Source organism: Oncorhynchus kisutch, linkage group LG22 (assembly GCF_002021735.2).
Source record: "Oncorhynchus kisutch isolate 150728-3 linkage group LG22, Okis_V2, whole genome shotgun sequence".
Lineage (NCBI taxonomy): Eukaryota > Metazoa > Chordata > Actinopteri > Salmoniformes > Salmonidae > Oncorhynchus > Oncorhynchus kisutch.
Genome location: NC_034195.2, coordinates 15,546,513 through 15,559,716, shown reverse-complemented (window position 1 = coordinate 15,559,716; position 13,204 = coordinate 15,546,513). Strand labels below are relative to the sequence as shown.

Sequence of the window (13,204 nt, the reverse complement as noted above, 5' to 3'; positions counted from 1 at the left end):
TAATCTACCTAAATGACTACCCACCCATAGCTCAAGTGCTTTGAAAGCCTGGTCATGGCTCACATCAATACCATCATCCCAGAAACCCTAGACCCACTCCAATTTGCATACTGCCCCAAAAGATCCACAGATGATGCAATCTCCATTCCACTCCACCCATCCTTTCCCACCTGGACAAAAATAACACCATACACGTTTAACACCATAGTGCCCTCAAACTCATCAGTAAGCTTAGGACCCTGGGTCTAAACACCTCCCTCTGCAAATGGATCCTGGACTTCCTGACGGGCCGCCCCCAGGTGGTAAGGGTAGGTAATAACACATCCGCCACGCTGACCCTCAACACAGTGGCACCTCAGGGGTGCGTGCTCAGCTCCCTCCAGTGCTCTCTGTTCACTCATGACTGCACGGCCAGGCACGACTCCAACACTATCATTGTGGTAGGCCTGATCACCGACAATGACGAGACTATAGGGAGGAGGTCAGAGACCTGGCCCTGTGGTGCCAGGACAACAACCTCTCCCTCAACGTGATCAAGTCAAAGGACATGATTGTGGACAACAGGAAAAAGAGGACCAATCACGCCCCATTCTCATCGACGGGGCTGCAGTGGAACAGGTTGACCAACAAACTAACATGGTCCAAGCACACCAAGTCAGTCTTGAAGATGGCACGACAAAACCTATTCCCCCTCAGGAGACTGAAAAGATTTGTCTTGGTTCCTCAGATCCTCAGAAGGTTCTTCAACTGCACCATCGAGAGCATGGTTGCATCACTGCCTGGTATGGCAACTGTTTGGCCTCCGACCGCAAGCCACTACAGAGGGTAGTGCGAAGGGGTTCTGGATGGATTCTGGTGCACTAGAACAGCACTGCCTCGACTCCTACTTCGGAGGCATCCACCTCGACGATGAAGGGGAGTGAATGGATCGGGATGTGCTAGCACGGGAGAAGTAGGACCTGACTACGCTGATGCATTGCTCTGTCATCTCCACTCCCGCTGTGGATATTAGGTAGCCCAAAAAGGACTGCTAGAAAACAAACATTTAATCTTGTTTAACATATAGATCGTGCTCCAACAGTCTTCCCATCACAGCGCTGACTAATGAGACATGCTGGGCACGGTCAGCAGAAACCAAAATGTCATCTACATAAACCACTATGCCCCGTCCCAACATGTCCTGAAACACTTTGCTAATAAAGGCCTGAAATACTGAAGGAGGTTTAGTCAGGCCAAAAGGCATTACGAGATACTCGTCATGCCCCTTGGTCGTGGAATAGGATGTTGCCTGCACGAATGTGCACCAGATTGTAGGCGCTCCACAAGTCCAGTTTCGTGAAGTACTGCTCCCCGTGCATTTGTTTGATGGTGGTTGCGATGAGGGGTAAAGGATAGCTGAACTTAACGGTGTCTTTATTCAGTGTTCGATAATCAATGCAGGGACACCCATCTTCCTTCTAAACAAAACAGAAGTTCGAGAAGGCTGGTGATGTATTGACATGCAAGGTATTTGTGAGATGTATTGACATGTTGAATGCACCGAGCTGTCTGTTCGAACTACTGGTGCACAGGTCGGACACCCAAGTATACCCCACATGGCATTCCGCAAGATTTCTCTTCACAGTCCCCAAGTCCAGAACAGACTATGGAAGGTGCACAGTACTGAATAGAGCCATGATTGCAAGTAACTCATGCAAGCAGTAACATTTTATAAAAGAAACTGATAGAAATACACCTTATGGAACAGCGGGGACTGTGAAGCAACACAAACATAGGCGCATACACACACACACGATAGCATACGCACTATACACACACTTACACATGGATTTTGTACTGTTTATATGTGGCAGCGGTGGAGTATGGGCCTGAGGGCACACAGTCTGAATGTATTGTAGTTTTAGTTTTATTTTATAAACTGCGATAATTTTGCTGGACCTCAGGAAGAGTAGCTGCTGCCTTGGCGGTCCTAGATCCCTGGCGTAGACGGAGTAGGGGCTCACCCCTCTTTTAACCCTCCACAGGATGATCAAACACAGAGCGGAAGAGGCGGGTGAAGCACTCGCAGGACTCGACCTCGGGTCCGCCAGTTTCCCAGACTGAAGCACCCCAATCCAGGGCCCGTCTGGTCAGTGCAGAGATGACGTTGGTGACCCTGTCTCTCACAGAGACAGCCTCGGTGTTGCGAGCGAGGCACAGGTCGTATTGCAGAAGGAATCCCTTGCATCTCGCTGGTGCGCCATCAAAGCGCCAACGGACATGGGACAATAAACGACATGGACAATGGGGAACAGAGGGCACATATATACACACACTAATCGGGGAATGGGCACCAGATGTGCGTAGTGAGACAAGACAGTCCAGGGTTGGTGGTAATGATCTAGTTAACAAGAAGTTTCTTTCATTTGGTGTATTGCACTTGTTAATGTGTGAAATATTTCGCGAGCTGCCTTTTCAGAGGAATGTTGTCTAGGGGTGTCGCTACTTCTTAGGGATAGGGGGCAATATTCGGAAGTCCTTGATGCCCAAAGCTAGGATATGCATATAATTGGTAGCATTGGCTAGAAAACACTCTGCATTTTCTAAAACTGTTAAAAAAATGTCTGTGAGTAAAACAGAACTGATATGGCAGGCAAACACCCGGGGATAATCCATTTTTGAGGTGACCACCCATTGAAATGCCTGTCTATGGGAAAATCTAAGGAAATCCTCCCAGACTGCAGTTCCAATGGCTTCCACTAGATGTCAACAGTCTATAGAAAGTGTTTCAGGCTTGTTTTTTGAAAAAGTAGCTAGAATTTGTAGTTTTTCAAGGTGGCTCGCATTTTGACTGTAGTGTTGTGGCTCGCATGGACAAGGGCGCGCACTTCGTTATTCATCTTTGGTATTGAACACACTATTCTCCGTCTTCAATTTGAATGTTTATTAGTAATTTGAATTACATATTAGGGTACCTGAGGATTGATTAGAAACGTTGTTTGACTTGTTTGGACAGAGTTTATTGGTAACTTTTGGGATTCCTTTGTATGCATTTTGAACGAGTGGAACAGGTGGATTACTGAATCAAACGCGCCAACTAAACTGACTTTTGTGGGATATGAAGAAGGACTTTATCGAACAAAACAACCATTTGTTATGTAGCTGGGACCCTTGGGATTGCAAACAGAGGAAGATGGTGATTTATTATTTTATTGCTATTTCTGACTTTTGTGATGCCTCTGCTGGTTTGGAAAATGTTTTTAATGTTTTGTATGCGGGGCGCTGTCCTCAGATAATCGCATGGTATGCTTTCGCCTTAAAGCCTTTTTGAAATCTGACAAAGTGGTTGGATTAACAAGAAGTTAAACTTTTAAATGATGTATGACACTTGTTTTTTTCATGAATGTTTAATATTATGATTTTTGTATTTTGAATTTCGTGCACTGCAATTTCACCGGATGTTGTCGAGGTGGGTTGCTAGCGGCACATCTAGCCCAAAAAAAAAAAATCAAAAAATCTTGTTTTGATTTTTCAAAATACCCATCCTTTGCCTTGATGATCACTTTGCACACTCTTGGTATTCTCTCAGCCAGCTTCACCTGGAATGCTTTTCCAACAGTCTTGAAGGAGTTCCCACATATTCTGAGCACTTGTTTGCTTTTATTCCTTCACTCTGCGGTCCAACTCATCCCAAACAATCTCAATTGGGTTGACATCAGGTGATTGTGGAGGCCAGGTCATCTCATGTAGCACTCCATCACTCTGCTTCTTGGTCAAAAAGCCCTTACACAGCCTGAAGGTGTGTTGGTTCATTGTCCTGTTGGAAAACAAATGATTGTCCCACTAAGCGCAAACCAGATGGGATGGCGTATCCCTGCAGAATGCTGTGGTAGCCATGCTGGTTAAGTTTGCATTGAATTCTGAATAAATCACAGACAGCGTCACCAGCAATGCACCACCACAAAATCATACCTCCTCCTCCATGCTTCACAGTGGGAACCACACATGCAGAGATCATCTGTTCACCTACTCTCACAAAGACACGGAGGTTGGAATCAAAAATCTCAATTTGGACACTTCAGACCAAAGGACAGATTTCCACCGGTCCAATGCCCATTGCTCGTGTTTCTTGGCCCAAGCAAGTCTCTTCTTCTAATTGGTGTCCTTTAGTAGTGGATTCTTTGCAGCAATTTGACCATGAAGGCCTGATTCACACCGTCTCATCTGAAGAGTTGATGTTGAGATGTGTCTGTTACTTGAATTCTTTGAAGCATTTATTTGGGCTGCAATTTCTGAGGCTGGTAACTCTAATGAACTTATCCTCTGCAGAAAAGGTAACTCTGGGTCTTCCTTTCTTGTGGCGGTCCTCATGAGAGCCAGTTTCATCTAAGCTTGATGGTTTTTGCTTGATGGTTTTTGCGACTGCACTTGAAGAAACTTTAAAAGTTCTTAACTTTTTCTGTACTGACTGACCTTCGTGTCTTAACATAATATTGGACTGTCATTTGTCTTTGCTTTTTTGAGATATTCTTGCAATAATATGAACTTATAGTGCTTCTGTATACCATGCCTACCTTGTCACTACACAACGGATTGGCTGAAACGCATTAAGAAGGATAGACATTTCACAAATTAACTTTTAACAAGGCACACCTGTTAATTGAAATGCATTCCAGGTGACTACCTCATGAAGCTGGTTGAGAGAATGCCAAGAGTGTGCAAAGCTGTCATCACGGAAAAGTGTGTGTCACGGTCGTCCTCCTCTTCATCTGAAGAGGAGAGGCGAGAAGGATCGGAGGACCAAAATGCGGCGTGATATAATATCATGAATTTTAACCAAAAAAAACACTGAACACTGAAACACTATACAAAAACAGTAAACAAATAACAACCGTGAAGCTAATGCGAGCTGCGCTGAAACAAGCCATCAACATAGACAATCACCCACAAACAAACAGTGCAACCCAGGCTACCTAAGTATGATTCTCAATCAGAGACAACTAATGACACCTGCCTCTGATTGAGAACCATACTAGGCCGAAACATAGAAATACCCAAATCATAGAAAAACAAACAGACTGCCCACCCCAACTCACGCCCTGACCATACTAAATAATGACAAAACAAAGGAAATAAAGGTCAGAACGTGACAGTGTGGCTACTTTGAAAAAGCTCAAATATATTTTGATTTGATTAACACTTTTTAGGTTACTACATGATTACATCTGTTATTTCGTAGTTTTGATGTCTTTGCTATTATTCTTCAATGTAGAAAATAATAAAAATAAAGAAAAACCCTTGAATGAGTATGTATGTCTAGACTTTTGACTGGTACTGCATGTGTGTGTGCCAGCCTGGCTACCTGCTTGTGTGTGTGTGTGTGTGTGGTCATTCTGAGAAAAGGCAAGTAGACAATGGAGAATTTTAGACAAGAAGCTAGCTGTCAACTCTTTGTCCGTTCACTGAAAATCCCTAGAAATATCAAAACAATTATACTCCAACCATATTATCTCAGCCATATCTACTCTACTGTTATATAGCAAATGTTCTTGTGGCCAGCCCTGGCAGTTGCTTTAGGGGCCTTTCTATCTTACCTATAAAACAAGGGAAAAAAACATCTAAGGGAAATGCTTGGTAGAGATAAAGAGAGAGCGAGATACCACTTGCATTGTCATGGATCCTCCCGGTACTGCTACCCATTTCGTTCATCAGCTCCGGATGTCTAAGTTACCGGCCTTCTAGGCATCACTTAACACTTTTTGTTTACTTTATTGGACATATTTTGTAAAGGCATACACCTGTCTATATAAGGTCCCACAGTTAACAGTGCATACCAGACCAAAAACCAAGCCATGAGGTCGAAGGAATTATCCGTAGAGCTCCGAGACAGGATTGTGTCGAGGCACAGATCTACTGAAGGGTACCAAAACGTTTCTGCAGCATTGAAGGTCCCCAAAAACACAGTGGCCTCCATCATTCTTAAAAGTAAGACGTTTGGAAACACCAAGACGCTTCTTAGAGTTTGCTGCCTGGCAAGCGGAGCAATCGTGGCAGAAAGGCCTTGGTCAAAAACCCGATGGTCACTCTGACAGAGCTCCAGAGTTCCTCTGTGGAAATTGGAGAACTTTCCAGAAGGACAACCATCTCTGCAGCACTCCACCAATAAGGCCTTTATGGTAGAGTTGCCAGAAGGAGGCCACTCCTCAGTAAAAGGCACATGACAGCCAGCTTGGAGTTTGACAAAATGCCTCTAAGGACTCTCACACTGTGAGAAAGAAGATTCTCTGGTCTGATGAAACCAAGATTAAATTCTTCGGTCAATAGCCCAACACGCTAACCACTTTCCACCGCAATGCGTGATGCGGACATAGGTGGAGGTGGTGGATTGGAACGCAACCAATGCAAAAAAACAGATATCTCTATCTTGAATTTATAATGGGGATTCTGTTAATATGTTAATTAAATTGACGCATGGGTGGGTCAATCGACTCGTAAGGATTTTAATAAACGAAAACTGCAAACATCGGCCATCTGACACTCCAAGCAGTCTTTCATCCCAGGTCCGGAGAGAAGAGTGGAGAGGAGTGGACACAGAAAAATTCCACAGCTGTCCTTGTATTGACAAATTAACTTCCATCTCAAAACAAAAAATACAAATTATTTGTAGTTCTGTGTTCCTTAGATTCCCTGCAAGCCACCTAGGTACGTAGATAACCAGCTCCCATTCACCCAAGCTTCTCTGATGTTTTGTGTGTTTTGACATTTGCCTCGGCTTAACCTAGTGTATCAGCGAGTGGGTGTTCTCTCTCACTCATTTGCATAATGCAGTATGACATCTGCAATCACGACGGACGTATTTGCATAAGGTGCTTGTTTGCATTATTGCCGAACACCATCGTGGCGAGGTTCATTATCAGCACACCTGACAGTGCGTCAGGCAGGAAGTTCAGCTGTCAGCGGTGTTATTTATGGGCAGCTAATGGGCTCTGTGTTTACAGGCCTGTGATAGAAGCTTTCAGTAGGATCCAATATCCTGCTAGTTAGACGATGCAATACAGGAACAGGAGTGGTGGGAGGGCAAACGTCACCTAGATGTCACCTCGCTGGGTTGTGTTCATTAGGCACCAAACAGAAGAAAACAGACAAACAGGGAGTCATCAAAACATTTTCTGTTGCGTGCCCTAATGAGCAAGGCCCTAGTTGAGGTTGCATGAGTCTATTGATTTGACTCACAGCTAGCATCCATATGCAAACACTGGTCCTATTCAAATACAGTACACTAATATTCTCTAACAATGCATACTTCTTTCTTCTGCTCCTTGATTGTGTAACTAGTCTGACTTGACCAGATTGTTGGAAAAATCTGTTTAGTGGAACCCTTGCGTACAGGGTAAGAAATCATGGCCATTTAAAAAAATCCATCCTTCTTTGGAGACTGTAAGAACAAATGTTTCCTCAAGCATTTTCTACTCATATATATCCATTACATACATTGAATATACAGGTACACTACCTTTTAAAAATGTGGGGTCACTTAGAAATGTCCTTGTTTTTGAAAGAAAATTTAAAAAATTGTCCATTTAAAATAACATCAAATTGATCAGAAATACAGTGTAGACATTGTTAATGTTGGAAATGACTATTGAAGCTGGAAATGACAGATTTTTTTATTGAATATCTACATATGCATACAGAGTTCCATTATCAGCAACCATCACTCCTGTGTTCCAATGGCACGTTGTGTTAGCTAATCCAAGTTTATCGTTTTAAAAGGCTAGTTGACCATTAGAAACCCCTTTCGCAATCATGTTAGCACAGCTGAAAACTGTTGTCCTGATTAAAGAAGCAATAAAACAGGGCTTCTTTAGACTAGTTGAGTATCTGGAGCATCAGCATTTGTGGGTTTGATTACAGGCTCAAAATGGCCAGAAACAAAAGAACTTTCTTCTGAAACTCATCAGTCTATTATTGTTCTGAGAAATGAAGGCTATTCCATGCGAGAAATTGCCAAGAAACTGAAGATCTCGTACAGCGCTGTGTACTACTCCCTTCACAGAACAGCGCAAACTGGCTCTAACCAGAATAGAAAGAGGAGTGGGAGGCCCCGGTGCACAACTGAGCAAGAGGACAAGTACATTAGAGTGTCACAAGTCCTCAACTGGCACCTTCATTAAATAGTATCCTCAAAACACGAGTCTCAACATCAACAGTGAAGAGGCGATTCCGGGATGACTATTGTAGCTGTGAAAGACAATGTTAAAAAGGTGATCATGTTAGCTAAGTTCACTAGGAAGCATATGTTGGTTGGAGAAAAAGTGCATTTGGTCTACTTACCACTGTTTAGCCAACTGTACAAAGTTTCTACTGGTAGGTTGCAAAGTAAACATTACCAGCTAACAGTACATCAGCAAATAAGCCCCTCTGCACGTTCTGCTGCTTGACAGGCAGAGCCTACAAAGGATGGAAAATTAATCTAAACCACTCATACTTGTCATATATCCAATTAACCTAACGTATCTGAAATTGCATGATCAACTGATGTTTACTGATCATGAGAAGCATGCAGTTATTTGCTGTATAACTCTGATAATAGAGCAAAATGTGTTTTGCATTGAATAATTGAATACAATTTGTAGTTCTGACTATGATATTACAACGAAATACTTAACATTTATTTAACAATCCCTTGAAAATGGCACTCAGTTGTCAATGGTTTTAGCAGAGCTGGGGAGCAAATCGAATGCTCTGCAATCTATTATATGGTGACATCATAATAGAAATGTCTGATGCAATTCCCACTGACTTGCTGATGAAAGATTGTGTCTGGAAAATCACTTGTTTCATCTTTCACAATCACATACTACCTGAGGTAATAACAAAGTGAAATCAATGTAAAATGTAAAAAAGCTGAATTACAAGTACAACAAAATTGAAAGGTGTCAAGAATGGTTTCTGTTGGTTGTAATTTGTGTGAGTGTTTATGCGTAAGCCATCATATAAGTGAGGTTACAACCCTGCAAAGTGCAGACTGTACAATCCAAATGGGAATGCTGTGTAAACGGTAGGGTAGCCTAGTGGTTAGAGCGTTGGTTCAAACCCCCGAGCTGACAAGGTACAAATCTGTCATTCTGCCCCTGAACAGGCAGTTAACCCACTGTTCCTAGGCCGTCATTGAAAATAAGAATTTGTTCTTAACTGACTCGCCTAGTTAAATAAAAGGTAAATAATTTAAAAAAAACTCACAGTAAGGCTTAATGATGAAAGAACGATCCTGTAAAATCAATTGTTTCTTCTTCAAAATCACATACTACATTGGGTGATAACAGAGTGAAAGCGATGGATGTTCCAAATGACACCCTATTCAATATATATGGTGGGGAATTACTTTGGACCAGAACTGTCTCTAAACAACAGTAGTGCACTATATACGGAATAAAGTTTTTATGCACCGTTTTTGAGTAGGAATTGTTTGCATTGATGTTGCCACGTAGAATTTTGCCAATAAATGTTGTTTTCTGTGTCTCTTCACAGATCTCCACACTATGCATGCCCAGAGGTTATAAGGGTGAGTATGTATTAGTTTACTCTTCAAGGGCACGATTCAGTCCTAGCAACTGTATGCCTTTCCTATGAATGCCTTTCCCACGCACTTCTCAGTAGTTGGCATTCAGACTTACCTTATGCAGGTGCTCATGCTGAATAAATTGAATTCAACCATTGGAAAACCCTCCAACATGCTGACCAACAGATTTTCTCATGGAGTTTTCATTTAATAGGGTTTTCTTGACAGACTCACTAGAATATTCTATAGAAACAGTTCAGAATATTAGGGATCAATGAAAGAAAATGTGTAAATACATGCATATTGTATTTGTGTCCTATTCAGCGCCAATTGGTAGATTTAAAAATACTCTGATCTTGTATATTATTTATGGTTGGGAAAGTATTTATGAATAATAATTTTTTTAAGTTTGGAGAGCCGCTACGCACAGAATATGTTGGTGAATCAAGAATACATTGGTTTGATTCATCCTGAAAGTTGCCTTATTCAATTGTTCAATCTATTTGGGGCTCCCGAGTGGCGCACCGGTCTAAGGCACTGTATCTCAGTGCTTGAGGCATCCCTACAGACACTCTGGATTGAATCCAGGCAGTATCACAACCGGCTGTGATTGGGAGTCCCATAGGGCGGCTCACTATTGGCCCAGCGTCGTCCGGGTTTGGCCGGTGTAGGCCGTCATTGTAAATAAGAATTTGTTCTTAACTGACTTGCCTAGTTAAATAAAGGTTAAATTAAAACCAAAAATATAAAAATATAAAAAATATATTTGAAGGTGAGACAAGTGTACAACAGGGGTTGCGCTAGCCTAATATGATCCCCTTTTGCTAGGGATCCTCAGGAACAACCACATGAACGTGACAGAGGAAAGAAAGGTAAACCGACAATGTAATGGAATGTTGCAAAATGTAAGGAACCTAACACTAAAGTGACTGTTATAAAATGTAGGCTATGTGGGTAGCTGACTGTGGCTACTGATAGTGATAAATACAGTGATAAGTCTGGTCATATAATTAAAACATTCTAGAAATCATAAATAAACTTGGTAGGTTTGGCGCTATACTGTCATTTGCGTATGGCTACAGAAGCCTATAGCTTGGGTCTCCAAATTTCACCCCTGCAAGTTTTCACCCCAGCATGTTTTTATTTTTTTTATTTTTTTTATTTCACCTTTATTTAACCAGGTAGGCTAGTTGAGAACAAGTTCTCATTTGCAACTGCGACCTGGCCAAGATAAAGCATAGCAGTGTGAGCAGACAACAAAGAGTTACACATGGAGTAAACAATTAACAAGTCAATAACACAGTAGAAAACAAAGGGGGAGTCTATATACAATGTGTGCAAAAGGCATGAGGCATGAGGAGGCAAATAATGACAATTTTGCAGATTAACACTGGAGTGATGAATGATCAGATGGTCATGTACAGGTAGAGATATTGGTGTGCAAAAGAGCAGAAAAGTAAATAAATAAAAACAGTATGGGGATGAGGTAGGTGAAGAAGGGTGGGCTATTTACCAATAGACTATGTACAGCTGCAGCGATCGGTTAGCTGCTCAGATAGCTGATGTTTGAAGTTGGTGAGGGAGATAAAAGTCTCCAACTTCAGCGATTTTTGCAATTCGTTCCAGTCACAGGCAGCAGAGTACTGGAACGAAAGGCGGCCAAATGAGGTGTTGGCTTTAGGGATGATCCGTGAGATACACCTGCTGGAGCGCGTGCTACGGATGGGTGTTGCCATCGTGACCAGTGAGCTGAGATAAGGCAGAGCTTTACCTAGCATGGACTTGTAGATGACCTGGAACCAGTAAAATGCCCTATCGAAAAGCTGATATGTTGATATGCTTCCATTTGCTGACATATGATTGGTTTCACATTTCTCTCTAGCGAAAGGTAAAATAGATCTAAAACAATAATCATATACATTTACAATCCCCTTATCCAAACAGCATACTACACTCAACAAAAATATAAACACAACATGTAAAGTGTAGGACCCATGTTTCATGAGCTGAAGTAAAAAATCCCAGAAATGTTCCGTACGCACAAAAAGCTTCTCTCAAATTCTGTGCGCACATTTTTTACATCCCTATTAGTGACCATTTCTCCTTTGCCAATATAATCCATCCCACCTTACAGGTGTGGCATATCAAGAAGTTGATTAAACAGCATGCTCATTACACAAGTGCACCTTGTGCTGGGGACAATACAATTGTTTTATTTCAATTGACTTATATGAACTGAGTAAACTCATAAAAAAAAAAAATGCATGTTTCATTTATATGTTTTTTTCAGTATAATTTACCCAGCTCATATCAATAGCTCTTATTAATTTGTAAATTACAGTGCATGGAGAATTGTGTAATTTCTATCGGAAAAAATAAAGTAGACGTTCCATTTGAAACTGACAGGTTGCTTGACCTTATTCATTGTTTCATCACGATTAACGGTGGTGGAATTACGAGGGATTTAAATCAAGGTCACCTCCACCACACCTTCTTTTGTTTGATCTCCACCCCAAACAAATAACGGGTGCTATTCTCATGCTTAAGAATACACGTAGAGAGAAAAGTGCATAAAAAGGGAATTACATTCCCTTAACTCGGAATTACGCCAAATGAGGTTGATCCATGATCCTCCTCTGAGATATTAGCCTTCACTTAAAAATTCCTATATTTCTCTTAATTTTTTTCTCTCCCTTTGTCTTTCTCTCTCTCTTAGGGGGAGAAGTATGACGGCAGAAAAGCAGATGTGTGGAGCTGTGGGGTCATCCTCTTTGCCCTATTGGTGGTGAGTGTCAACTTTCACCCTTTGAATTGAATAAACTATTAATCCCACAAGGGGAAATACAGCAAGAGACGTACAGAAACAATATGCGCTGGCATACATCAGAGTGCACTGTAAGCTGGTTCAACAAGCACAACGCATGACTTGGATTACTAGCTAATGGATTACTAATGGAATGGACTAAAATCCTGACCCCAACCTTAGATATACTAGCGCAACAACAATATCATCTGAGCACTTTGGTCTTTTCTTGCCTGACCATATGTAACTGTATAACTTTAAACCGTCCCCTCGCCCATACCCGGGCACGAACCAGGGACCCTCTGCACACATCAACAACAGTCACCCACGAAGCATCGTTACCCATCACTCCACAAAAGCCGCGGCCCTTGCAGAGCAAGGGGAACCACTACTTCAAGGTCTCAGAGCAAGTGACGTCACCAATTGAAATGCTAGTAGCGCGCACCACCGCTAACTAGCTAGCCGTTTCACATCTGTTACACATAGGGACTACTTTGTTTGGCCACAGTTAGCCTCCCATTTTCTCCCTGTATTTTGGCTATAATATAGAAGGCCCTGCAGCCTGGTGCCTTATTTCATAATCTAGGACTGTAGTTTCTCCACGTCCCTCCACTATGAATAATGGATACAGCCACACAGACACTCTGCTTACTGAAATAAATACTAACTCAGACGGACTGTTTTTTGGCCACAGACCACTGTGTGTGTGTGTGTGTGCGTGCGTGTGCATGCATATGTGTTGGTGGGTTGGTGTTCGTGTTCGTGTATGTGCGTGCATGCACATTCATGCATGTGTTACACCAGGCCACTTAAACAAAGAACGACAAGTGCCGATGCAACTAAGTCCCGTTCTCTTTCTA

General features: G+C 42.1%; 1 protein-coding gene across 1 annotated transcript in view; it reads left to right on the top strand.

Annotated features, from left to right (window-relative positions):
- Window positions 1-13,204, top strand: part of brsk2a (BR serine/threonine kinase 2a) — a 223,244-nt gene that overhangs the window by 111,704 nt on the left and 98,336 nt on the right. The window contains exons 6-7 of the mRNA XM_031802186.1: window positions 9,511-9,544; window positions 12,258-12,326. Coding sequence (XP_031658046.1) covers window positions 9,511-9,544; window positions 12,258-12,326 — 103 coding nt within the window. The remainder of the gene's footprint in view (window positions 1-9,510; window positions 9,545-12,257; window positions 12,327-13,204) is intronic.